This window comes from Halichoerus grypus, chromosome 6 (assembly GCF_964656455.1).
Source record: "Halichoerus grypus chromosome 6, mHalGry1.hap1.1, whole genome shotgun sequence".
NCBI lineage: Eukaryota > Metazoa > Chordata > Mammalia > Carnivora > Phocidae > Halichoerus > Halichoerus grypus.
The window spans coordinates 21054806-21078883 of NC_135717.1; the positions used below are offsets into that span (position 1 = coordinate 21054806).

The window sequence follows — 24078 nt, forward strand, 5'->3', positions numbered from 1 at the left end:
TATATAGTTATAAGGTTTTTGATACTTATTACCAAATTGCCAGAGCATGGCAGAGTCTACAATAGCCATGTGACCATCCTTCTTTCAAACTGAAGGCGTGTAAAACTAACTGTATCAAAGGGTTTAAAAGGTGATTTATAGCAAAGCTTTAGGGCAGAGGCGAGATGGTCAGACTGTCCAGACTTTGAATCCTGACTGCTATTTCTGAGCTGTGTGACCCTGGGGGAGGTTACTTAACTTCTTGATGTCTTGGTTTCTTCCCCTACAAAAGGAATTTTATAATATCCATGTCATAGGGTTTTGCGAGGATGGAAGAGAAATGTGTGCTTCTCACACATTATGGCCTCCAAATGTTAGCTGTAACTAGAAGGTTTTCTCATTCAGTGGTTGTTTTACTCAATGAATGTGGCCGAGCAAACTTGGCTATAAAAGGAATGTCCTTTTGTTGAACTTCATCTGCCACCCCTGCTTCCATCCTAACCTTGGAAACACCCTCTGAGGAGAATTAAACTCTAAGAGACTGAAGGCACGCTTCCTGTGAGAACGCTTATTGAAAGTGTTTTCACACTTTTAAAGTACTTCATGTCTTATTTGATCCTCGTGACAACCTAACAAGTTAATCCTTTTGCAAAGGAAAATAGAGTGTGGGAGGCAAAAGAAATTGCCAGAAGGTGAGGTGGTTAGTTAATGGCAAAGCCAGGGCTAACACTGGACCCCCGGCTTATTCCTTCCATCAAGGGGGTTGGAGGAGGGAGCGACTTCCCCAGGAACACGACTCCAGGTGTCTGATGCATCGCAACCACCGGGAATTCTGGAAAATCACAGATATGCAGTCCTCCCTGCAGAGATTCGGATTCAGTTGATTCAGGCTAATGCCTGGGCAGTCTACATTTTAAAAGCACCCCGGGTGACAGTGAAGTGCAGCGAGTTTGGAACCAGAGATTACTGAACAGATTACTGGCAGATCAAGGAATTGTCTGATGCCCTAACTACTTAACAAAATGATAATAAACTGAGATAGGACACGTAGGGAAAACACGACTGCATTCTAATACAGGTGTCCCCTGCTTTTCGAAAGTTCGCATTTCGCCACTTCACTTTTACGAAAGACCTACATTAGGACCTGTTTTCATTAACCGAAGGAAATCCGGAGAGGACTTTTGCTTTTATGGTAAAGGCAAAGAGCAAAAATAAAGTTCAGGCAGCCATAGCTTTGAATGGTGTGAGCACCTGTGCTTGATTTCGATTTATTTTATGCATCTGCTAGCCAGATGTGTCCTGAGGTATCAGAAAAGCGGAGAGGTCATTTTTTGGGTCTGAGAACGCTAAAAATTTTTTTCCCATGTAAAACTGCTTCTTCACTTCACACCATTTTGGCTTACGAAAGGTTTCACAGGAATGCTCTACTGTCAATAGTAGGGGAAATCTAGAAAGGATTTTTTAAAAAGATCACTTTTAATTATTCGAGTTTTACACAAATATATTTACCTTGTGAAAAATGTACACAGTATACACATTGAGCTAAATTTCTTTTTACCATACTCTTATCCTCAGAGGTAACCAATGTTATAAAATCAGTCTGGAACCTTCCAGATTTTCTATGCTTTTACAGGTATTTCTACATACTCATAGGAAACTTAGAGCAGTGTTCTGTGTATTGTTGTTGTTTTCCGTATATGGTATCATACTGTATTTAACATTCTGTACCTTGATTCCCCCCCATTTTATTGAGAAATAATTGACATACCTCACTGTGCAAGTTTAAGGCACATAGCATGATGGTATGATTTACATATATTGTGAAAATGATTAAAATAAGTTCAACTAACATCCACTTTCTCATATAGATACAATAAAAAGAAAAGAAAGAAAAAAAAGGAAAAAAGTTTTCTCCCTTGTGATGAGAACTCTTAGTATTTATTCTCTTTCTTATATATCATACAGCAGTGTTTGCTATAGGTATTATGTTGTACATTACATCCTTAATACTTACTTATCTTATAACTAGAAGTTTGTACCTCTTGACCACCCTCTCACAATCCCCCTCCCCATCTTCCACCTCTGGGAACCACAAGTCTGATCTCTTTTTCTGTGAGTTTGGTTTTCTTCTTTCTTTTTTCAAGATCCCACGTATAAGTGAGTCATACAGTATTTGCCTTTCTCTGTCTGACTTATTTCACTTAGCATAATGCCTTCAAGGTCCATCTATATTTTCTATGGCTGGATAATAGTTCATTGTGTATATAAACCACAACTTCTTTATCCATTCATCCACCGATGGACACTTAGGTTGTTTCCATGTTTTGTAAATAATGCTGCAATAAACATGGGAGTGCTGATATCTTTTTGAATTAGTGTGTGTGTGTGTGTGTGTTTCCCCCCTTTGGATATATTCCCAGAAGTGGAATTGCTGGGTCATATGGTAGCTCTATTTTGAAATTTTTTGAAGATCCTCCACACTGTTTTCGAGAGTGGCTGCACCAATTTACAATCCCATCAACAGTTACAAGGGTTCCCTTTTCTCCATATCCTCGCCAACACTTGTTGTCTCTTGTCTTTTTGATAATGGCCATCCTAACAGGTGTGAGGGGATAATCCCATTGTGGTTTTAATTTGCATTTCCCTAATGATGAGTGATGCTGAGCATTTTTTTTCATGTACCTGTTGGGCTTTTGTACGGCTTTGGGGTTGTTGGTTTTTTTTTGGAGAAATGTCTATTTGGGTCCTTTGTCCATTTTTTAATTGACTTATTTATTTTGTTTTGTTTGCTGTTGAGTTGTATGAGTTCTTTATATATTTTGGATATTAACCCCTCATCAGATATATGGTTTGCAAATACTTTTCCCATCCCATAGGTTCTCTTCTTACTTTGTTGGTGATTTCTTTTGCTGTGCAGAAGGTTTTTAGTTTGATGTGGTCACACTTGTTTTGATATTTTTGCTTGTGCTTTAGGTGTCATATCCTAAAAATCATGGCCAAGACCCATATTGAGGAGCTTTGCTCTATGTTTTCTTCTAGGAGTTTCATGGTTTCAGGTCTTACATTTAAGTCATTAATCCTTGAGTTAATTGTGAGTGGTGTAAGATACGGTTCAGTCCGGTCTCATTCTTTTACATATGAATACCCAATTATCTCAGCACCATTTATTAAAGAGACTGTCTTCTCCATTGAGTATTCTTGGCTTCCTTGTCAAACATTAGTTGACCACATATGCTTAGGTTTTGTTCTGGGCTCTCGATTCTGTTCCGTTCGCCTACTTATCATCTGTTTTTAGGCCAGTACCATATTGTTTTGATGACTATAGCTTTATAGTATAGCTTCAGATCAATAGTATAATGCCTCCTGCTTTGTTCTTTTTTATCATTTCTTTCTTTTCTTTTTTAGAGAGCAAGATAGAGATAGAGAGGAGGAAGGAGGGGTAGCGGGAGAGGGAGAGAGAGAATCTTAAGCAGGCTCTGCACCCAGTGTGGAGCCTGACACGGGGTACGATCTCATGACCCTGAGATCATGACCTGAGCCAAAATCAAGAGTCTGACATTTAACTGACTGAGCCACCCAGGCACCCCATTCTTTCTCAAATCTTTGGCTATTCAGGGTCTTCTGCAGTTCAACATAAACTTGGGCAGTGTTTCTTGTACTTCTGTCAAAAATGCAGTTGAAATCTTGAATCTATTGATGGCTTTTGGTAGTATCAACATTTGACAATATTAATTCTTCTAATTCATGAACATGGGGTGTCTTTCCATTTATTGGTGTCTTCTTCAATTTCTTTCAGCAATATCTCGTAGTTTTCAGAGTAGAAATATTTCACCTCCTTAGTTAAATTTATTCCTAAGTATTTTATTGTTTTCGATGCTATCGTAAATGGGATCCATTTCTTTATTTCATTTTCAGAAAATTTGTTGTTAGTATATAGAAATGATACTGATATTTATATACTAATTATATACTAATTATTAATTGATAATTATATACTAATATCGTACCTTGTAACTTTACTGAATTCATTGATTAGATCTAACAGTTTTGGTTGAGTCTTTAGGATCTTCTACATATAAAATCATGTCATATGCAAACAGAGACCATTTTTACTTCTTCCTTTCCAATTATGATACTTTTGTTTTCTTGCCTGATTGCTCTAGCTAGGACTTCTAGTACTATGTTGCATAGGCATCATGAGAATGGACACCTTTGTCTTATCCCTGCTTTTTCTGTATCTACTGAAATGATGTGATTCTTTTCTTTTATTCTATTAGTGATGTATTACAATGATTGATTTGCATATGTTGAGTCATCCTTGCACCCCAGGAATAAATCCCACTTGATCATGGTGAATGATCCTTTTAATGTGCTCCTGAATTCAGTCTACTAGTATTTTATTGAGAATTGTTGTATCTACATCCATCAGGGATATTGGTCTGTGGTTTTCTTTTCTAGTAGTGTCTTTTTCTGTTTTTGGTATTAGAATAATGCTGGCCTTGTAAAAATAGTTTGGGAGTCTTCCCTCCTCTGATTTTTCAGAAAAAATTGAGAAAGATTGGTATTAATTGTTTTTTAAATGCTTGGTAAAATTCTCCAGTGAAGCCATCTAGTCCTGGGCTTTTCTGCATTGGGAGATTTTTGATTACTTATTCAATTTCCTTACTAGGAATTGGTCAGATTTTCTATTTCTTCCTGATTCAGTCTTACTAAGTTGCATGTTTCTAAAAAATTTTCCATTTCTTCTAGGTTGTCCAGCTTGTTGGCATATAGCTGTTCACTGTACCTTGATTTTTTTCTCTTAATATGTTTCAAAGATCTTTCCATATCTATATATATAACTCACTCTTTTGAATTGAATTGATGTGGTATTTCATACTATAAATAATTCAGTCTATTGTCCATTCCTTGATTGACAGACATTGTTCAAGTTAGTACATACGGATGTACTCTGATCTTTATAAGAGCTGCATGGTACTTCTTAATGTGAATGTAGCATATTTTAGCTAACCATTCTTTTACTGATAGTCATTGAGGTTGCTTCCTATTTTTCATTATTTAAAAATAGCACTGTAACGAAGAAAGGACTTCAAACACATATTATTTCAGCTATGTGTATGTGTGTTGCAAACTAAGTTCCTAGAAGAACTGTTTTGGTAAAAGAGTATGCAGGTTTTAAATTTTGTGGCAAATTATTTAGTTACATGGGGGCCTCTCATCACCATTGTCCCAAATAAGTGACTGACAGTCAAGAAAAGAATTCTAGGGCGCCTGGGTGGCTCAGTTGGTTAAGCGACTGCCTTCGGCTCAGGTCATGATCCTGGAGTCCATGGATCGAGTCCCACATCAGGCTCCCTGCTCAGCAGGAGTCTGCTTCTCCCTCTGACCCTCCCCCCTCTCATGTGCTTTCTCTCTCATTCTCTCTCTGTCAAATAAATAAATAAAATCTTAAAAAAAAAAAAAAGAAAAGAAAAGAAAAGAATTCCAGAATACCCATTTCCAAGACTCTGTGCCACATCCTCAGTTCCTTTCCTAAAAATCTAGTAGCAGATTGCAAAATGCCACTTCTCTAAGCACCAATTCAGAGAAAAAGGAAGGCTATCATCTGGCACAAATTCTGTACCATGACATGTTGGGGAAATCCATTCTGCAACTGACCGTTTCCTTTGGGAAGGGAGGCGGAGGCACTAGATTTAAATCTTTTCCCTTTCATTTATATCTTACTCACAAAAAGAAAAATTCTAAGTCTTTCAGGATTTAGTATCAGCACATAGATCCTATGTCATATGTCAGCTTAGGGAAGCCCTCTCTGTCTCTCTTTCCCTCCTCCTAACAAACATTTCAATGTCATAATGAGGCAGTATCATATGGCCATGAGCCATAGCAGCTTGAAGAACCCTCCTGATGTGTGGATGGTTCTTTTTGAGTTTTATTTAAATTTTCCCCCAAACCTTGATGTATTTTGGGCCTGAGCTTCTGGATGTGTGCAAAGTTAATTTGCATGTGTGATCTCCAAGGAACGATTTAGAGTATAGGAGAAGGACTAGCCTGAGTTTTGCTTGCCAAGTACCCCCCTGGACCTTTCCTAGCTCTGACATGGTCATCTAGGGCACAGGGTAGAGATCAATGCAACATGGACATGTGTTAGGGGTCCCATCAGCTCTCACCTCAGGGGCGATGTAGTCTGGAGTGCCACAGAATGTCTTGGTGGTCACCCCATCCCAGATGTTTTCCTTACACATGCCAAAATCAGCAATCTTGATGTGGCCCTCTGAATCCAGCATCACATTGTCAAGTTTGAGGTCACTGCAGCAGACATAAAAATTTAAGGATTTAACAAATGCTATTTATTTCAAGTCAACCAACAGCCACTCATGACGTGCAAAACATTGTGCTAGGTGTTGGGGCAGCACAGAGGTGAGTATGAGCCAGCCCTTGCCCTCTAATAGTTTATAATCTGACCGATAAAGAGGGGTCCACAAACTTGTCTGTTTTTCTTTTTCTACAGATCCAACTGTGCCAAGCATCTCACGAGGACACAATGAGACAGCAGCTCCGAGAAGAGAGAGCCACAGGAAGCTAAATAAAGAGCAGAGCATCCATAGAGGCTTCTTGTATCCAGGAGCATTTCAAGAGTCAGTCCTTATACTTTAAGGACCCCTTATATTTCATAGTAAGATACACTTTTCACAAAATTATTATTTTTGAAAATATCTCTGAAGATCATGGAGGAAAAAAAAAAAAACGATGGAAAGAATCTTATTTAGCTTCAAGTGCTCCAAGCTCTCCTAGGCTGATTCCTAGGACATGACCACAAGAGCTCCCATTGATTCTTTCACTCAAAAAAAAAAATGGGCTGCACACCTACTACGTGACAGGCACTATGCTTGGAGCTAGGTATATACTGTGAACAGGGTAAACAAACATTTTGCTCTTGTTCAGATTAAATTCCAGTATAGGGAAAAAGACAATTAACAAGTGTCCAAATCTATAATTATATGATTATTAATTATAATTATTATATATTACTGAATTATCACATTATTATTAATTCTATGATTACCATAGATTTTGATGGGCAGTGTGAAGAAAATGAAGAGGATGATGAATTAGTAATTGGGGAAGGTTTCTACAAACAGGATGCCAGAAAGGTGTCATCTCCATGGAGGTAACATTTGAACTTTAACCTAAAGGACATGTGCTATACTTGCATTCTTTTATTTCATCCATGTTGATGAGGAGAGCTTGATTATTTTTGGAAATGGTTGCACATTCCCAGCGTATTGGTTACTCCAATATCATCACACTTTCTTCTTCCCTAAACATCTACTCCAATGTCAACACTTGGTATTTTAGTATCAATGAGTAGTGATGATCTATTGGCCAGTCTTCAATCTCAATAGAGTCCAATTTCCTGAGAGGTAATGGGGTCTACTATTCAATTCAGATCTCTATCTTAAATCATCTTTATTGGGTGGAGGACATCTGTGGTACCTGCCTATTTTAGCATCTTGTGATGACAGCATCCCAATATTCCTTTGAAGGACTATCCTTCCCTGATTCTCAAACCATGTAAGATTGGTGGCGCTGATCCCAGCTCCTGGCTCCACAAGCAGTCATGTGGGCCTATCCTGGCCACTGGAAACACCTCATTCTGTTGGTCACAGTGACTGTTCCAGGAATGGCCATGTGATCCAATATGAGTTCATCAAAGCCATTGAGCATCAGCTCTGGCACTATTGTCAGGAAAGAGATGAGCTCTTTTTACATTGGGATTGCTCAGGCGGTAGAATGTAAGTCGAGAAGTGCCAGGGGTCACCAGATGGAGAAGAAAGCTAGTAGTGATAAAGCAGAAACTGGAGGGAAGGTGATAAAGTGAACACTCATAACATCATTTGAGCCCCTGGACCCATCCTGGTGTAAGGTCAGATCTGCCCCCTGGACTTTTCAGTTATGTCAGCTATAAAATATCTTTTTTAACAAGTTAGTTTGAATTGAGTTGCTGTTGTCATCCTCAACTACAATACAACTTCGACTAGAATACAACCTGAAAAAAACATACTGGCATATCCTATCTATGCCTGTGAGGTCCATTCATCCAAGGGGAGGCCCACTTGCACCCCATCTGCCAACAGCAACATACAATGATCTTTGGTGCTGTCCATGTACCACCCATATCCAGCCTTCATCCTTCTACAAGCCACAGTGGTCTCTGAATGCCAGCTTAGAACTTACACTGGACTTTGTAGCAACTTGCTTCACCTAAACCTGCCAGGTCTACATGTGATTTGAATAACAGAGACCCATGACATTCCCCTCAGCTTGACCACATGCCCCCAGACAGGCAGCTGGGACAACTAGGAAAGTGATAACAACTTCATGTGTTATAGAAAAGGAGCTTCAGGGGGTGCCTTGGTGGCTCAGTTGGTTAAGCATCTGACTCATGATTCCGGCTTAGGTCATGGTCTCAGGGTCATGAGATCAAGCCCTGCATCGGGCTCTGTGCTCAGCATGGAGTCTGCTTGAGATTCTCTCTCCCTCTTCCTCTGCCCCTCCCCCCACTCTCTAAATAAATAAATAAATAAATACAATCTTAAAAAAAAAAAAAGGAGCTTCAGGTGCCAAGAGCCAGCAGGTTATGCAGCTGGGGACAACCCAGTCATAGTCACTGCCACATATGATTTTTGATAGTCTACTACATCCTTTGGTTCAACGTAATAATCCATCATTTCTTCTTCAAAAGGGGGCTGGAGCAATTGTTTTCATTTTCAGAAATCCATCAAGTGCAAAACCATCACACATTCTAGGGATGGTGATCCATAAATAAGACACGAAGCTTGGAAGGATCTTTGTCTTCCCCGCACCCAACACATCCAGTTATGGTCCTCAGAGAGGGCAAGTCTAACCTAATTCCTCATCCTCTTTACTTAAGAATTCTCCAATTAACTAGAGATGTAAATGAAAGAGGGAGAGATTTGTAATATTTTAAAAGACCTTACCACATGAAGGTCACCTCAATGAAGTTATAAAACCACACATCTTCTGCCAGGTAATTTATCTTTACTGGCTTTCATTTGATTATCAATTTCAAAAACTCTGTCTCAATCAAGGTTTTTGATTGTGAGCAACAAAAATCAACTCTGACCATGTCAACCTGGAAAGGGATTGTTAAAAAGGTATTGGGAGTTCACAGAATCTCCTAGGAGGCTGGAGAACCAGATGTAGAGGTGAGGCAGCTAGGAACAATGCTTAATTGCACGCAGAGCTGGGCCAGTGAAGATGTCACAGATGCCACCACTGGGTACAGACATCTTGTTCCATGAAGTGTAATGCTGGACTCTGGATATTATTGCTAAGAAGTGCTTTCCCTCATGCCTCCGGAAAATAGATGTAGCTGATTACTATGGCCACCCTCAATTCTACAGTCTCTGCCTTTCTTGGTCACTACCTTCTGATTCATGGTGTTGTGTGAGTGTGACAAGTGTCAGAGCCTGGGTTGTGTGTCTGCCCTTGCTGCAGGGAGGCTGTGAGAGTATCTGGAATTTTCCATCTGTAGAACAGGAGATGGACTTTGTTCCTACACACGAATGAAAGGGATTCAGATGCTGAATGCCTTAAAAGAGTGGTAAGTGTCCCCTAAGAAGTATGAATAGCTGAGGAAGAATGGGAGAATATGTTGGTAGAGAGAGCTCTGAGTTAGGCAAAGTCTTAGCACCGAAATCTAATCTTTGTATTTTATAACCGGAATGGCAAAGGTCCTGGATCCCAGACTCCAATCCACGACCCTACTAGATTGGAAACCCAACCCTGAATCCCAACCCAGTTGACAAGAAACTCTATTTCCTCTCCCAGCTCCTCCCCTGGGGCTGGATTTTCTTCCAATAAACTTGCAGTCCCACATTTAATCTTCTCAGCAAACCTCAGTGGCCAGTTCTATTCTAGCCAAGACCCATCCTGTCCAAGAGTTAGGTTCTAACGTCAGCACATAAGGTGAAAATCATGTGGAGTGAATGATTACCCATGATCCCCGTTCTTCAGTTAAGCCCCTGCTGAAGTTACTGGCTTGGATTAGGGGTCATGTCATATGGAAGATAATGTGTACCCTTCAACACCAGAGTTCCATTTGGCACAAGGTGCTCCCACTTACGGCAGTCAAAGAGGAAACGGAATCAGAGGCTTCCTAGGTGCATCTCTTGCACACACAGTGATACAGGTTCATTGAGGGCAAGCATGGCCAGAATGAGCGTGCGATTTACAGTTTGAATTCTTCTTTTTATCTCTCTTTTTATTTCTTCACTGAATTCGCCCAAGTGCCAGGTGAAACCATTCCTCTTCCTGACCTTCATTCATCCCTCCACTATCAGGAATAACGAAGCAGAGTAGGGACTCTACGTACTCAGGACGATTGTCCCCTCCTCTGCTAGATTCATATCAGCACTTCCAGGAGTTCAAAAAAAGTCCCTGGACTCTGCAGGCTTCTGGCAAGGTGCCCACCTTCCACCTCTCCATTCCATCAGTGCCCACAGCCTCCCCTCCACTATCTGCCTTGAGACCACCAGGGCTCATCTTTTTACGTTTTTTGGCCCCATGTCCTTCGGTTGCAGCAAGATGCCGATCCCGTGCTCTCCACAGAGTGACAGGCGCCCCCGTCACCACCAGGCCCACGCCAGTCCCCTCCCCTGCTCGGCTTTTCTCCCTAGCACTTATCGCTCCTTGACAGGCTCTATCTCTGTGATTTACGTATCCGTCTCCCAGCACTACAACTGAAGTTCTCCAAAGGCAGGAGGTTTTGCCTTTTTTTCTTCCCTGTTGCACCTGCACCGTCGAGAAGAGTGCCTAGCACATAGTAGGCTTTCAATAAGTGTCCATCAGCTAAATGAATGACATGGAATTTTATGGCTCTTCACAGTCTTTTAGACAGACCTTCACCCATCTCCCTTTGGAAGCCCCGGGCCCGTCAGCCTCTCTTGCGTAACCAGCCAGCCCGAGCCCGCACTGCCTCTGCCGTTGCATCCGTGTGGTGTAAGGAGAATCGTACATCCCGGACTCACTGTCAAATAGCAGCCTCAGGCTCAGTAGTTTGCCTTGCGTGAAATATAAAACGGTATGACTCATACAGCTATGATCATACACTTGCTCCTCCAAAAACGGGCAAATGCCAAGTCCTGAACTTAATCCTGTCTTTCAGGGCAAGCATTTCAGAGATCAATTTCTAAATTGTAGTTACGTAGCAAAGAAAATAAATAAATAAATAAAAAATCTCATAATAATAGGACCCATCATATCCCTGCCAGCCGAGATTCTCTGCTTGCTCCCCAGATTTGGGGTCCTGAGGCAAGAGAAGGAAGTGCTGGGCCCCCACTGGCGAGCTTGCCCTCCTTCAAGCAAATGGTCTCCCGTTTGAGGCTCTGAACCATCACTGGTGGCAGGGTCCATAGCGATCTTCCGTCAGCATCTAGAGCCGCCCAAACTGTGCCAGGGCAGTGGGCGATGCGAACACATGCCCAAGTCAGGACTGGAGGATTCCTCCCCCACCAGGGATTCTAATTTTAAAAGCAGTTAAAGAAAGAGGCAGAGAGGGGAGGAGCTGAGGGAGCAGAGGGGATGGAAGGGGTTGCAGTGCTCACTTACCGGTAAATGATGCCCTTGCTCTGTAAGAAGAACAGACCGATGGCAATTTCTGCAGCGTAAAATCTGAAATTAGAAAAAAAAAAAAAAAAGCAATGGAGAGATTCAAGGACACCGTATGCCTGACAAACCCTCAGAACTCAATACAATATTGAATGAGGCATGGGGCATTCATATCCCACCGTGGATGGTCAACCACACATCTCGTAACACAAAGTGTGGGGGTGTGGACAAATTAACAGGGTTTAGAGAGCCACGAGGCTGCCTTCAGGACAAATCAAGGTGGGCAGAGGTTCAGCAGCTGATCAGTGGGGAGGAGGCCATGGGGGAGGACGGACTGGCTGGAGAATGAGTTTCAGTGTAAGGCAAGTTTAAGATCTGAATACTAACAGCTCATCTGTTGAAGGCTTACTGTCTACATACCATCGTTGTAGGTCATTATCTGATTAAATTCTAATAACCATCTTCTGAGGTAGGTCCTACTAGTACCTCCCTCTTCCTTAAATGAGGAATTGAGGGTCAGTGACAGAAAAGGACTTGGCCAAGTTATATCACTAAGGAATGGCACGGCATCTGCCCAACGTGTAAGCTCTTAACGGAGGCCCAGAAGGAAAGAGATTTTGAGAGAATCAGAAAGTCCCAGTTATACCACAGGGTTAGGCAGGGCTTTAGGGAACTCTGTTAAGTGTCCTGACAATTTGTTTTGTGTGATAATGGGATGCGGGTCTGTGGTCAATTAGGTGTTAGAAGTAAAAGAAGAGCCAAGCCCATCGTCCCCTCAGAATCGTGGCAAGACCTAGGCATGGTGCATGGAGCTATCTAGAATGCAAACCCTACCAGAATACAGTGCTCACCACCTTGGCAGGTGGGAGGGGAGAGGGCAAAGCTGAGCTGAACAGGAGTCAGCAAGCCTCTGGAGTGACTGGAGGGGCCCTAGGTGAGTCCTGGGGAGCTTTCTAGAGGGACAATGAGATCTTAGCCAACTGCTCAGGAGAGGTTATCTCTGCTAATCCTATGACTTGCTGTTCCTGTTCACCAGCAGGGGAAGAATATGATGAGATCCATGTTCTCAAAAGAAAAGACTGGCTGCCTTGGGGACTGACAGGGACAGAATGGACTCAGCAGGGGAAACACATTTCCAAAAACCCAATCGTCTCCCCATCCAGGAGCCTCGGGGCATAGCCACAAAGCAACTTGATTGGTCATCCCCCCAGGAAGGAGGGCATCCAAGAGAGTGAGCGATGGAGAGCAGAGCATAAGAGCAAAAATCTGGGTCAGAATGTGGATCTGTCTCACACTAGCTCTGTGATCTTGAGCAAGTTTCTACAAACTCTCTGGGCCTGGCACACAGTAAGCTCTCAAGAAAGACTGGCAAATGAATAAACAAAAGCTACCACGACATCCCCCAAGGAATCTACGGGGCCTTTCCTTCGGAGTCAAGGGCAAAAATCAGAGCTAGAGAAATAGCTGTGGTTTTCAAGCTTCAAGTTTTTCGTGTCAAGGAAAGAAAGAAGTATCCCATGTCAAGCAGAATACCTTTTTCCCTGGCCATACATTTCTCAAGAAGAAGCAGCTCAAGATGTTAAGAATCCCTATTCAGCTGAAAACCCAAGGTAACTAATAGCCCACCAAGTATCCCAAGGGAAAAGCATAGCACAAGTTTGTACTTACACAGCATGAGGCTCCTTAAACCGGCCAACTTGTTGGATGTGGTACATGAGGTCGCCCCCGTTCACGTACTCCATCACAAAGTACAGGCGGTCCTAGAAGAGAGCAAACTGCAACATCAATATCCTGTATTTCTCAGGTTCCACATGGAGAGCAGGAATAGCTGGGATTTAGGATCAAAACCCCCAGGACTCTATGACAGGCCCCCATTTGCCCGGCCCATTACTCCCCCAAGTGTAATATTTGTGCCACTGGAAGTATGCAACTGGGCATAGGCGGTACATGAATTTTTTAAAATTAATAGCCGTCAAGTTATATTTGTTTGTACTGGAAAATGTAATTAGCACATTAATATTGTGACTTCATGGATATTATTGTTTAGGATAAAGCTAATTGTAATAAAGAAGAGAAAATAAATACATAGATCATATTACAGATAATAGGTAGCTGTGGTAATCAGCCTCCATGATGGCCCCCCGTGATTTTCGCTGCCTGGTATTTACGTCCTTGCATAGTAGCCTCTTCCCACAAGGAATAGGACTGACTTCTATAACCAGTAGAGTGTTGTACCAGTAAAGTAGTGTGTGATTTCCATGACTAGGTCACAAAAGATATCGGGGCTTCCATTTTGCTCTCTCTTGGATCACTTGTTTGGGGGAAGCCAGCAGCCAGGTCATGGGAACGCTCAAGCAGCATCTCGGGAAGGTACATCTGGCAAAGAACCAAGGCATCCTGCCAACAGCCAACACCAACTCCCCAGCCACGAGAGGGAACCGCCTGGGAAACAGACCCTCCAGCCCCAGTCAAGCCTTCTGATGACTGCAGCCCAGACGACAGCTTGATGACAACTTTCAGGTGGGACCCCCAAGCTAGAACCACCCAGGTTAGTCACTCTTTTGAGTTCCTGACCCACAGAAACTGTGAGATAATAAATGTTTATCATGGTTTTAAGCCCTTGAGGTTTGAAGTATTGTAGTAGATATCTAACATTGTGACTATGGGGGAAAAATGAATTATTAGAATTTGAGAAATAGTGGCCTCAGAGAACATATCCAGATGGAAACAAGTTTGGGCCAGAAAAAGGAATCTATACCCCACTCAGGGAATTCTTTAAACATGTCTTTCAAGGGAGATGGGAACTCTCTTAGAGTCAGGGGCTGTGTTCCGCTCAGCCGTGTAAGCCCTGTTCCTGTCCCACGACTAGGTCATAGTAAGTGTCAAGAGAATGGTGCCAAACAGATTTTATTTGGAACCCATTGCTTCCTGATTTGGAAAGGTTATTAAACATCTGGGTCTCTTCATCTGTGACATGGAGATTAATAATAATAATAATAATAATAATAATAATAATAATAATAATAACTGAGCCACAGTGTTATTGCTGGGACTTAGTAAGACAGATGAGTGTTATGGTCCTTGGGGGGAAACCTCCATGAGATTTGCCTCTTCTCCTTCCATCAAGGGGTGCCTGCTAAATGAACAAATGACTTCACCTCTTCTTAGAGAGGTCCCCTTGGGCCAAGTCACATGATCAACTTAATAAAAAAATCAAAGAGAATGGAATGGAAATGATCAGAGCGCCCTGCACAGAGTACCCCTACGTGTTATGTTTTGGTTATATTTATGTGTGTTTTGGTTAAATCTGTAGGTTGGTGTGGCTGGGTTGCAATGTAAAAGGAGGTTTGCTGCCCAGCGTCACAAAGCTGTCCTGAGGGACTGTGAGACCAGGAACCCAGAGAGAACGAAGATGACATGCGTGAAGTGCTCTAACATGCAGCTGGCCCTCCAAAATCTTAACAAAATCTTTCTTACAGTGCACAGAACTTTATCTTCTATGTAACAGTCATAGATGCATGTGTCCAACATGTATTGTCTAATAATTGGAATGATACCTCTTATGAAATAAAGCTACCATCTTGTGAGCATTTGTCATGGGACTGAGCCAACCACTTGAAATAGTTTACCTCACTTCTCTCTCTAAACAACCCAACAGGACAGTATTACCCTGCTCCCCCTTTTAAAGATGTGAAAGTTAAAGCCCAGAAAAGGGTAAGTAACTTGCTGAGGGTCACTCAGCTGTTCAGCAGCAGAGCTGGGATTTGAACCCAGGAAGGTCCATTCCAGGCTCCTCCTGTGTAAGGTTCAGAGCTAGACATTTTACGATGTGTGGGCGTACCCTCCCCTCTAAGAGCTTCCAGTCCAGGAGCGGAGAGAAGAGATATAGAGCTGAGCTCCAGCCACACATCAAGACAGAAACTGGCAGGTCATAGGCGAGAAGCACAGGTTAACCGATTATTTCTGACAAGTCAAAGGACTTTCTCAGACTGATACTACTTGACCCCTACAACGTCTTTAGTGAGAGGCAGAGACGGAGGTAGAATTATCACTTCTGTTTCTCAGTGTCCAAGGCCTATGAGATTTGCAAAAAAAAAGGTCACATCCAAGTTAGTGGAGACAGCCAGAACTGCCAACACCCAGCCCCTGGTTCTTTGGGGTTTTTTGATAGAAAACAAGCCTTAAAAATAGCATCTGTCTTTGCTGCACGTTGAAGGGAACCAAAACACTTGCTTTTAAAAATTATTTTTAAAACTAGCAGATGGCATTGGCCACAGAGAGAAAAGCAAGTGAGGGAGAGATTTCACTTGCTTGCTTTCTGCTTGGAAGAACTCAGCTTGCCCCCCAAACTCATTAGTTAGAATCCCAACATCAGGGAGAGCCCCACTGCAGACCACATTTTGTGGTCTGTTTCTACCACGAACCGTATGCAGGGAAATCCTGCGATCTCTCATCTTTGAACTGTACTGAATCTGGCTTTGGCATACCGGTACTTTACATATTAAACACTGTGGCTGGCATCCTGTTCGCCTTCCATTTTCCGAACACACACTTAATGATGCTCCCTCTTAGGCGAGGCATTATTCTTCTTCCAAAAATGCCACTGTGAATCAATCCATGGTGCCCGATGTTAAGAACTCGCCCGATGAGTGGGGAGACCAGATAAGTTTCCAAACAACAACGTTTCCCAAAGTGCGGTGGGAGAGAACTCCAGGTGGGCTACGGATGCATGTGGCTTTAGTTCTTTCATTTTGTGTTTATTTTAATGTGTATTTTGGATACCATAACTCCCCCTTGATGCCCCTGATTTTATGGCTCTGACTGCTGAGAGGGAGAGAGGAGTGTATGGAGTTACAAAGGAGAAGAGAGCAAGGCAGGGGAGGACCAGATAATGATACATGGCGGAAGGCCATCACCCTTCAAACTTCGGTTTTCTCACGCACTAGCTTCTAGATTTTACCGTTTGTCTGCCTCATCTACTAAAATTTACTTACTTTAAATTATTTCCATGAACCCACTTTTTCACTGGAACACACTGTTGAAAAATTTTAAAACGTCATACTAAAGTCATAAATGGAAATTTTCTCTGCAAAAAAAATAAATGCATATCTGGAGTCTATCAACTCTATGCTATATCCAGCCTGGCTTTGTTACATCGATCCCTCAACTGACTTATGCTTAAAACCAATGCATTTTGTCCACGGACCACCAAGTTCATCTCCCACTCCAAAGTGAAGAACATCAAAATTTGAAAAACACTGCCAGGGGCAATCTAGAGCCAATCTTGAGCAATGTGAATTTTACTTTATTTTATTTTATTTCAAGATTTTATTTATTTATTTAGCAGAGAGAGTGAGAGCGAGCACAAGCAAGGGGAGAGGCAGAGTGAGAGGGAGAAGCAGGCTCCCTGCTGAGGAAGGAGCCCGATGCGGGGCTCCATCCCAGGACCCTGGGATCATGACCTGAGCTGAAGGCAGATGCTTAACCGACTGAGCCACCCAGGCACCCCTGCAAAGTGAATTTTAGAATTTTCCTTGGGCATTTATTTTTGCAAGTCATGTATTAGGTGTTAAAGGGATAAAAATGATGAATAAGATACAGACCTTGCCCTCAGAGAATTCAGAGTCTTTGTGAAAACAAATATGCAACTAACTTGAGCCATAATCTAAAATAAAATGTGATAAGAGAAATTGCGTGACAGGCACAAAGAGGGAGCTCCGGGGGCGTCAGCTAACTAAATGGCCCTCACCCACTGCCTCGGATTCTTACATAATGACCCCCCTCCCCCATTAGGGCCCTGAAATTTGACTCCCCACTCTTATTTTTTAAAATTTATTTTATTTATATTTACTATTATTATTATTATTATTATTATTATTATTATTATTATTATTTTAGTAATCTCTACACCCAACATGGGGCTTGAACTTACAACCCCGAGATCAAGAGTGGCGTGCTCTTCTGACTGAGCCAGCCAGGCACCCCCATGTTCCCCACTCTTCCAATAAAATTATTTCAAGACCTCGGGTGCCTGGGTGGCTCAGATGGTTAAGCGTCTGCCTTCAGCTCAGGTCATGATCCCAGGGTCCTGGGATCGAGTCCTGCATCGGGCTCCCTGCTCAGTGGGGAGCCTGCTTCTCCCTCTGCCTGTCTCTCTCTCTCTCTCTCTGTCTCTTATGAATAAATAAATAAAATCTTAGAAAAAAAATTATTTCAAGACCTCAAAAGATCTTTCTTCTGGTCACATGCAGTAGTTTTCGATTAGGACCTATTCGCTGTACCCTACTACGTGAAAATCAGAAAGTATGTATTGAGTATCGAGAATCTCCTACGTGTTCAATTTTCCGAAGAGGACATGTCACAGCTCAGAGCTTCAACCCTCATCTCTCTGGGCTGATGAAAATCTTGACTTATATTTCCATCCTTTTTCTTTCTCCTGAGCTCCAGTCAGCTCCAGCTGGCTACAGGACGTCTCTACGTGGGTGTCCCACTGTCAACTCCAATTAAAAGCTCAGAAAGGCAAGCTCACCATCTTTCTCTTCAACCTAGCCAGTCTGCGCAACTTCCAAAGTGTTTTTCCCAAATTGTCATTGTTATTGGTGTTATTCTTCGTTACCTGCTGCCCTTGTCCCCTCGGCACAAAACGACTTCCGTCAATTTTAAATCTCCTTTCCCCTTTATCTCCCGTATTCAATCAGTAAGTAAATCAAACTAAATGTCTGTCTGTCACACCACATCATGAAAAATGGTTGGACAGGATGTGTCACATCTGGAGCGTGAGTGTAAGGGTCATTTGATTTAAAACACTGACTGCAAGGCACGTGCCAAATTTATCTGGGTGGCCCGGGGTAGGGCAGAGAATTCAAAGAAATCATCATTCTTTCTCCAAGACAGCTGGAAGTGGGATATCCATGTGACCGCCTGGGGGGATGCCTGCCACTTTTAATAAGACACCATAGACAGAGAAGATCAACAATGTGGGCAACTCTAACTGCACGCCCCCATGCTTTCAAGGGAGTGTCAGTAAGCATTTACCTATTGCGTGATCTTTAATGATTTTCTAAGCTGGCCAATGAGTTAATCCTGTCTGTAAGCTGTTCCTCTTGCTGCTCAGATGCATCTGTTCCTCTCGAGAAGCTTACAGCGCCGTGGTTAAGAGCCCTAGCTTTAGCAAGCGCTAGTCCTGGGTTTAATCCCAATTATATCGCTTACCCACTCTGAGACCTTGCAACAGATACTAAACCTTCCCTGCTTTCTGAAAGGGGTAAGAATAGCTTCTGCTTCAGAGGTTTTTCCAAAGATATATCAGATGATGCATATCCCATCTATGCAAACTCACAGAGCCTCCCTCCAGTCAGCGTGTGGTCAAGGACATGTATCACACACAACTTTTCTTTCCTCTCTACTCTATAGTCTTAGAATTACCATCAGAATCAAGCAATGGATGCTCCTCTTTTTTTTCCAGCTTTCCGAGCCTTGCCATTCCACATGTAGAGCAAAGTTCTCAAGGGCTAGGACCATCTCTCCTCTTCCTTGGATTTCAACAGACCTTTAATTGTTGAATGAACGTGCAAAGGCCACCGTTAAGAAGGCAGAGAGACCCAGGCTGTGTCTCTTCCAAGCCATGCCCACTTTATAGGCCTGGGTTGCATTCCTGAGTCCTTTCCTGAACTCAGGATCCTCCGATGCTTCCGTTGCCTAAAGCCCTGATACCTGTGAAGCTCTTAGCAGTCTCCTCTCCTTGGAGGCCCTCAGCGCCATGTTTGTACCACCAGCAGCAGGCTCTGTCCTGCTCCAACACGGTTAGTTTCCTTGCACTCAAGATGGCGTCTCCCGCCTGAGGCGAGTACCATTATCCCTTCCCTGTAGATACAACCCCTTCCTAAAGGTTCCAGCTGAGTTAATGGTAGCCAACTACCAGCTGACCGGGCCAGGAATCAAACGTCTGACCTATGCTGAACCAAGCAGATTCTCTTCCCTATGAGTATGAATTAGGACTCAGGGAGTTCGGCAGATAGGCAACCGGCAAGGGGCCAGGGAAGCTACATTACCATGATCAGGGAGAGACAAAGAAAACAAGGAGAAAGAAACAAGAGATCTATTCTAGAAAGCTTTGAAGTTCTAGTTCTTCATGAGGCTCAGGTACATCTTTGCCTTTGGGTTGTTTCCTTCCAATAAAATTCTGTCTCTCTCTCTCTCTCTCTTTTTTAAACATGCGATAGTTTGGAGGAGGAGGAGGTTTTCTGTTTCTTGCAACCCAACCATTGTCAACTGAGACTACACCAGAGCTTCCTATAGCAACGCCCTTACATCAAACCATATCCTTGGATACTGCCAATCCCAAGTTACCAGGACCCCTCGGACACTCGCGGTGCTCGATGGACACGCCGTCAGGGGCCAGCCCTGCAAGTGGAATCATCCCCATCCCCTTCCCTGTCCCTGCATGCATTCTGGGTTGACGCCCTTCCCGGCATGCCTTGCAACTGAGTTCTTGCTGGACCATGACAGCAAATTTGGGGAGGAAGTAACTTCTGTCCTTCAATGACTCATAAAATCTAATTCTATTTAAAAAAAAAAAAAGAAGTGCATATGTTCAATTGAAAAGAAAACATTTAAAATAGATGTTTTGCTAAGGAGACGTAACTGCCTGTGCCCACTGGCAGTTGGGATATTGCATGAATGTGCCAGGCTGACAATTGTCCCTGGGAAAAACTGCAGAAAGACTGGAGGGAACATAATCCTTTTGTGCCCATGAGCCAGGAGCCCCTCAAACCCAGCTCTATCATGCAGGTAGCTTCCATTTATTGTTTATTCTGCACATCGTACATCATCTTTTTAAACCCTCCCTTATTATGCTCACTTTAAAGATGATGAAATCAATAGAGCTGCTAAGTGCCTTTCTAGAGGTCACACAGCCACTAACCGCGGACCCAGATTTATCTGACTGAGGCGCTCATGCTTATCCCTTAGTGCTTCTAGAACAATTTGCCTAAACCCCAGCTCATCTAATGAGCAATTTTTAAAATTCAGCTTCTTTCTGATGGAGTTTACATCTCCTTGGGTATTAACTTTGGCCATCTTGTGGCACATTCAACACTTTTAAATTGTTTTATGAGAGACATTTCTGAAATCATACACATTCAAAATGAAGACAATTATCTACGGACCCCTCCCTAAATCAAAGCAATGTTTTGATTTGTCTGCACCTCTTTCGGATCCTTTTCCATGTGCATATTCAGTTATAACATGTTTAGAATCATCTCTTAAATAAAATCTAATACCTTTCATTTTGGTTAACGTTGTGCCATGTGTATTTGTCAGAGATTCTTTTCATCCAATTTTTTTGAGAATGCTTCCGATGGAACTTTGCTTTTCGAAATAAGTTTTTTTGAAATGAAATTTGCATCATTCTAAGAATGACAAAAGTTGTTTTGCATGGCGGTGGGTGTCTTTTTCCTGTTTATCTATTTTGGCCATCTTCAGAATTTTTTTTATTCTATTAGGATCTTTCATCTTCAAAATTCAAAGTTGCTCGCAAGAAAAACATATCAAATTTGCAGCACATTAGACTAGATTTGTCATTTTTTTTAAAAAAGTAGCTGATTCATAAAGGAATTCTGGGTCACAAAATGCAAAATGACAATCCACTCGGGCTACACTGGCCTCCTCTCTGCTCCTCAAACACACTGAGCATGTTCCCTCCCGCTTCGGGCACTTACACTCACTTTTCCTCCTCCTGTCTAGAACACTTTGCCTCCAGATAGCCACATGCCTCGCTCTCTCACTTGCTCTGGTCTCTGCTCAAATGTCATCCTTATCAGAAAGACTTCTCTTTGATCATCCGATCAAAAATAGCATCTCTCCCACCCAACCCCTCCATTTCTATAGCCCCATTCTTTCTTTCTTTTTTTTTTTTTTAAGATTTTATTTATTTATTTGACAGAGAGAGAGACAGTGAGAGAGGGAACACAAGCAGGGGGAATGGGAGAGGGAGAAGCAGGCCTCCTGCTGAGCAGGGAGCCCGACGCGGGGCTCGATCCCAGGACCCTGGGACCACGACCCGAGCCGAAGGCAGACGCTTAACGACTGAGCCACCAGGGCGCCCTAGCCCCATTATTTCTTGTGGTTTATTATCTGCCTCCCCCATTGGAATGTAAATTCTAAAGGAACAGGGACTTTATCTCTTTTGTTCGCTGATGTCCCCCTCACAAGGATGCAGCTGGGTCCTGACACGTTTATTTCAACAAATAAATATTTGCTGACAGAATCAATAAGCCTTAGTAGCCTCCGTCCACTGGCAGGAATGATCTGACTTCTAGGGGATGCTGGCTTCAGAGAGGCTGCCTATTCCAGCCCAGCCTTCCTCCTCCTCAGCAGCACCAATCAGGGGGTCCGGGCTTACGCAATTCCGGAAGGTGAGTGTGAGCCAGATGACCACCTCCACGGGCCATCCCCAAAAAGGAGCCTTCCTGCTCACCTGAGCCCTGCTAATGCATATGCAGGGCTCCCTACATTTTAAAATCCCTTCCACCACAAAACCTTTCCAATCATTGCCAGATCCTTGCGGGGTAAGTAGGTGACCCTTTCACAGTAGAAAGAACACCTTCAAGGGGCATTAGAAAACCCACCACTTACCAACTGTGTACCAGCCGATTCACCTTTCTGAGGGTTGGCTTCCTTTGCGCCGAAACGTGAACAGCCCTCGCTTATAGTGTTCTTGTGAAAGTTGGATGTAATCAAGACTTAATGTAAAAATGACTTATAAACTGGGAAAAGGAACCTGGAGTTGAGGCAGGGGCAGGAGAGCAAGGTTGGGGTTCTGGAGTCTGGCCGAACAGATCCCAGCGCCGCCCCTTATCTACTGCGTGACATTGCATGAGTTACCTAACATCTCCGGATACCCGTGTCCTCACCTACAAAGCAGGAAGAGTAACGGCGTCTACCAGGAGAGGTGCTGGGGGGATATAGTGGGAGAGTACCTGCCGAGTGACCCAGGCTGAAGTGCTCACAACACTGGCTGTTGTTTCTGGTTGCCGTTTTTATCATCCCCGTTAAGCCCAGTTGGGTGGCAACTCAACACCCCGTACTAGCAGAAGCAGGGGCTCTGAGTTCAGTGGGCCTGGGACCCCGTGCTGTGTCTAGGGAAAACTACCCAACATCCTACATCCCCCAGCCTTTCTCCTACAGTGTGAGGTGACAGCTAATCCCTTCCATTGCAAGATTTTTCTGACGAGGCTAGAAGTGAAATGAAGTTTTCCAAGTCCATAGATGGTGGATGCTCAGACGGAGAGTCAGTTCCGCGCTGGAGAGGGAAAAGCCGAGGAGCCTTCCCTGAGCAGGTGAGAGGTGAGCCAGGGGTCAGGGCTCGGGCCCCCGCCGGAGCCTACACACAGGCTGGCTGTTGGTGGCTCTGCCCTGGGGGTGTCAGATGGACTAGAAATCCAGCGAGTCACACTCAGCGCATTCAAAAGACCTCATACTTGCAGCGGTTAAGTGTAAAGCTCGGTGGAGCCAGGCTACCTGGGTTCAAATCCTGACCCTGAAATGTACTCACTGTGTGGCCTCAGTCCGCTCGTCCTATAGGATGATGACAGGACCTGTCCAAAGGCTGTCATGTGGCTTCGAGTGTAGCCCTGGGCCTCATGTGTAGTAGGTGTTATTGTGTCTTTGAAGTACATTTATGTAAAATCAAAATATATGTGCTGGCAGAAGCTATCTGCTGCTGGGTGAACAGGAGGTGGGAGGGCACCTGCTCAGCCCCCAGTGGCCTGACTCTGGCCGCAGGTCAGCGGGTGCCTCGCCTCAAGCCAAGCACACCGGTGACATTTAAAGTTACATTTTCCCCCACACAACACAGCCCTTAAGAGACAGGGTAGCGACTTCCTCTGATCTGCACCAGCAAGGTGGCGATCTGTTCCATCCTTGGCCTGGCTGGATCAGGAGACTGTGGGTTGGCTGCCTACACGGGGCTTCTGTCCGCACATGAGACTCAAAGCCACTGAACTGTGTTCTCGGCTCTCAGACCCTCTTCCCTGACATGTGGCACCCCTTGAGGGGGCCCAGGGCACCGCACAAGTCCCAGGTAAACTCCATCCCCACTGTCTAATGCCAGAAAGCATACTGAAATACAAGTGAGGGAGGGAGGGCAAGATGAAAAGAATCGCCTCAAATCCACTCGACTATCATTTTTCAAACAGTAAATTACTAACAAAGGTATTGTATATTAATGAGTTAGTATTAGTCACACACATTAGACTAATACCCCCAATCTCAATACATTCAGTTGAAATTGAAAATGGTGCTCCAAGTTAGTCCAGCCTCTTGCTTGAGGACAAGATCTCTTCTTGATCTACTGATGTCTGTCAGTGAACTTGGGGAACCCCAATGGGAAGAAGAGAAGATGAGGGATGAAGGAGGCTGAAGGTTTGAGAATCTAGTTTGGTTCTGTCTCTGCCACCCCTGGAGTGC

The 24078-nt window shown here is 43.5% G+C and overlaps 1 protein-coding gene across 2 annotated transcripts in view; it reads right to left on the reverse strand.

Moving 5' to 3' along the window:
- Positions 1–24078, reverse strand: part of PRKCB (protein kinase C beta) — a 316758-nt gene that overhangs the window by 32919 nt on the left and 259761 nt on the right. For both annotated transcript variants that reach the window (XM_078074685.1, XM_036111159.2), the window contains exons 11-13: positions 13279–13370; positions 11611–11673; positions 6147–6285 (exon numbers count right to left, since the gene is read on the reverse strand). In XM_078074685.1, coding sequence (XP_077930811.1) covers positions 6147–6285; positions 11611–11673; positions 13279–13370 — 294 coding nt within the window. The remainder of the gene's footprint in view (positions 1–6146; positions 6286–11610; positions 11674–13278; positions 13371–24078) is intronic.